Raw genomic sequence first — 3,308 nt, 5'->3', positions numbered from 1 at the left:
CGTTCTTCATCCCACTAAAACTGTTGCAGGCCCTGTGGAGAAGATATGGAAGTTGCGGAAGGATCACTCATAACAGATGGTAGGGCAACAACCCGACTTCATGTGTTGGTGCCATAACCTATGAAGGTGTTCGAATGACAGGGGTCCTCGACCTGGGAGGAGAGAAGAAATTTCCTTTAGCAGGGTGATTCCTCATCGATGGTGAGGATCGAGTAGTTGCGGGCAATCATGGGGCTGCAGATAATGTGGGACAGAAGGGGGTAGCAAGTGATAGCTAGAATGGGAATATGTTAGATGGTGGCAAGGAAATTTGTGGTAGATCTATGAGTGCATATGACAACAAATTTTTGCAGGAATAGAAGTGCAGTGTGCACAACAGCAAGGAGATTAGAGGGGTGAGGAAGGTGTAGTCGGGGTCTTCTAGGTGAGCTGTGGGTGGAGCAGAAGGCTGTGGAAGAACAGGTAGAGCACAAAATGTAACTACGCGGAGGGCTGCCTCGTGTTTTTGCAGGTCTCATGGGGGGAAGATGAACAGTAAAATTATGAGGTTTGTTTCGGTGTATGACGGTTTTTGGTGACGTATGAAGAAGCTTCATTGGATTTCATCTATGGCATGATTATTGCCATTGAATTGGCATGTAAAAAATGAGGAATAAGAGAAAACAAACATGCTGATTTGTTTTGCAGATTTTTTTTTTTTTTCTTTTCTTTGTTGTCCTCACCAAATGGTGAGAAATTTTATTTTTCTTTCCTTTTCTTTTCTTCTCTTCTCTTGGCTACTAAACACAGCCTGAATGATTGTGATTGAGGGTATCAACTTCAAATCGAAGATATTTATAAAAATTTAATCGATTCGTATTAATTGAAATTTTGAAATCATCAATTCAATGGTTTGATATTTTTTTTTGGAAATTTTTCTGTACCTTCCCTAAAAATATCCATAATTTCATGTTAATGAGGGTAAAAATGTCATTCCCTCGGGTCATCCCTTGACCTAACCCAACCCCTTGGGTCATTCTTGGTCGAGCCGACCCCTTGACTCATCTTTAACCGAGCTGAATCCTTAGCTCATCCTTGGCCGAGCCGATCATCCAGGTCATCCCTAGGAAACCTAACCCTCATCCTTAGCTGAGCTGACCCCTTGGGTCACCTCCCTATGGAGTCTGATCCAATCCCAGGGATTATGAGGACAATCTCGAGGATCGCTCATTGCCAGCTCAGCAGATCTAATCGCTAAGAGATATCCCGACAAATAAGGTAACAGTTACCTAATAGGAATTTTCCAAGAGTTATCCTAACAAGAGTGAACTACTTGCCAAAATAGGACTCTCCTCAACCATCTCTCTTCATTCACTGCCTATAAATATTAAGGCAATCCCCAAAAAAAAGGGATCGATCATTTTCATAATAAACTCTCTTCAGTAACTATTGTGGAAGAAATCTGACTTAGGCATTAGAGGGTTCCCCGTCGGGTCAGCTCAGCTCTCTTTTGTCTGCTCTTCTGTGTAGGTCTAGCATGGAGTACCAAGTCCTGCAAGGAAGATCATCCGGTCAATTTTTACTTCATCACATGTAGTCCCCAAAAAATGAAAATAAGAGCTCGTATATCTTCACTTTCATAAAAAAAATTCTAATAAATTCATTCTGTTAGAATTAAATCGTTAAGTGATGATGTCAGTAGTCTCATATTATCTAAATGGCCAAACTACCCTTATGGGTATGTAAACTTACCCTTATACCCTTGACCTTAATCTTGTAGTCTAGGGTTAGGGTTTCAAATAGTGAATCGAGAATCAAGTTCTGTCAATCATCTATTGGTTCTTCAAGGAAAGATATAGATCAGATCAAAGGACCGTGGAGCCCCCGAGGAAGATGACTCGTTGCAGAAGCTTGTCCAAAAGCACAGCCCTAGGAATTGGTCCCTCATAAGCAAATCCATCCTTGGGAGGTCTGCCAAGTCTTGTCGTCTTCGGTGGTGTAACCAGCCCACTCCACATGTGGAGCATAGAGCTTTTACGCCCGAAAAGGATGAGATGATGATCCGAGCGTACGCCAAGTTTGGTAACAAATGGGCAACAATCGCTCGTCTCCTCTCTAGTCGCACCGACAACGCAATCAAAAACCATTGGAATTCAACCCTTAAGCGCAAATGCTCGTCCATGGTCAATGACGCCAATGACGATGCACAAGCACAGCAGCCGCTTAAGAGATCGAATAGTGCTGGCGCCGCCATGGAACTCGACCCTTATGAGGTTTCTAATCATGTTTCAGGGGGTTTGGGTGGTTCAAGCCATGCAACAACCCCTAACCAGCTACCCACTCCCGTGGTTGTGCCTACAGCCGTCTCGATGCAACAATTTCCGCCACCCCAGTAGCAACTTAATCAACATATATAGTACAACGATTTCGGATCATTAGAGGTTCCTTATGTGGAGAAACATTTTTTCCCTTTCAGTCATGAGTTCCTTTCTGTGATGCAAGAGATGATCAAAAAGGAAGCTAGGAATTACATGTCTGGGTTTGAGCAGAATGGGCTGTGTCTACACGCTAAAGGGAATAAGAACGCGGCTGTGAAGCGTATTGGCATCAGAAAGATCGACTAGAGTTATTGAGTTGATGATTATCCTAGAAGAGAGAAGGAGAGTTGGATGATGATGGAAGACGGGCACAACAGAGACCAAAAAAAAAAAAAGAAGGTTAAGTAGAAGGGTAAAAAAATCATTTCACGTTTTAAGTTAACGGTGTTACAAATTAGTGGTGTGGTGGATATTATTTTCATTTTGGGGGTTTACATGAAATTATGGAGATTTTTAGGGCTGGTACAAGAATTTTTTTTTCTTTTAATCATTTAGTTATAGAATTTTAGATTTAATTGTATACTTAAGAATCGACATTTTCTTCTTAAATTTTTGGTTTGTATACTTATGGATATTTGAGTGTCCGTTTAAGTAATTTAGATCAATATTTGACTAGTTATATGCTTAGTAATGTATTTTGGGATTTTAGACACCATAACATTGTCTAGAACTGTTTAGGATAAAGAACCAAACCATTGTAATAATAATTTGTTTCAGTTCCCAGGTTTGGAAACGTTTAATAGGCCCGGAACCAGTTAGGCTTACTCATGATCATCCAATTGGCACCCTTAACTTTTTGGGTAACCATGAAATATGAAACCAATGGTGAGAAAACTTGTATGTTGAATCCATGGACCATATCATAAGCCCACAATCCAGATTTTTTTTTTTTTGGTAAAGAGTTTAAGGCATGTTTAACATTTTTCCCAATTTTCATTATTTTTTAAATTA

General features: G+C 40.5%; 1 protein-coding gene across 1 annotated transcript; it reads left to right on the top strand.

The window, feature by feature from the left end:
• The first annotated feature begins 1,696 nt into the window (after nt 1-1,696).
• Nucleotides 1,697-2,603, top strand: LOC122093011 (transcription factor MYB73-like). Its single transcript, XM_042663284.1, is given in 4 exon segments — nt 1,697-1,717; nt 1,760-1,861; nt 1,863-2,371; nt 2,456-2,603. Coding segments are annotated over 4 exon segments (780 nt in total).
• The last annotated feature ends 705 nt before the right edge of the window (nt 2,604-3,308 follow it).

The sequence above is a fragment of the Macadamia integrifolia genome, chromosome 11 (genome assembly GCF_013358625.1).
Source record: "Macadamia integrifolia cultivar HAES 741 chromosome 11, SCU_Mint_v3, whole genome shotgun sequence".
In the NCBI taxonomy this organism is placed as follows: Eukaryota; Viridiplantae; Streptophyta; class Magnoliopsida; order Proteales; family Proteaceae; genus Macadamia; species Macadamia integrifolia.
Note: the sequence above shows the minus strand (reverse complement) of the source record. Positions and strands in the feature narration are given on the sequence as shown.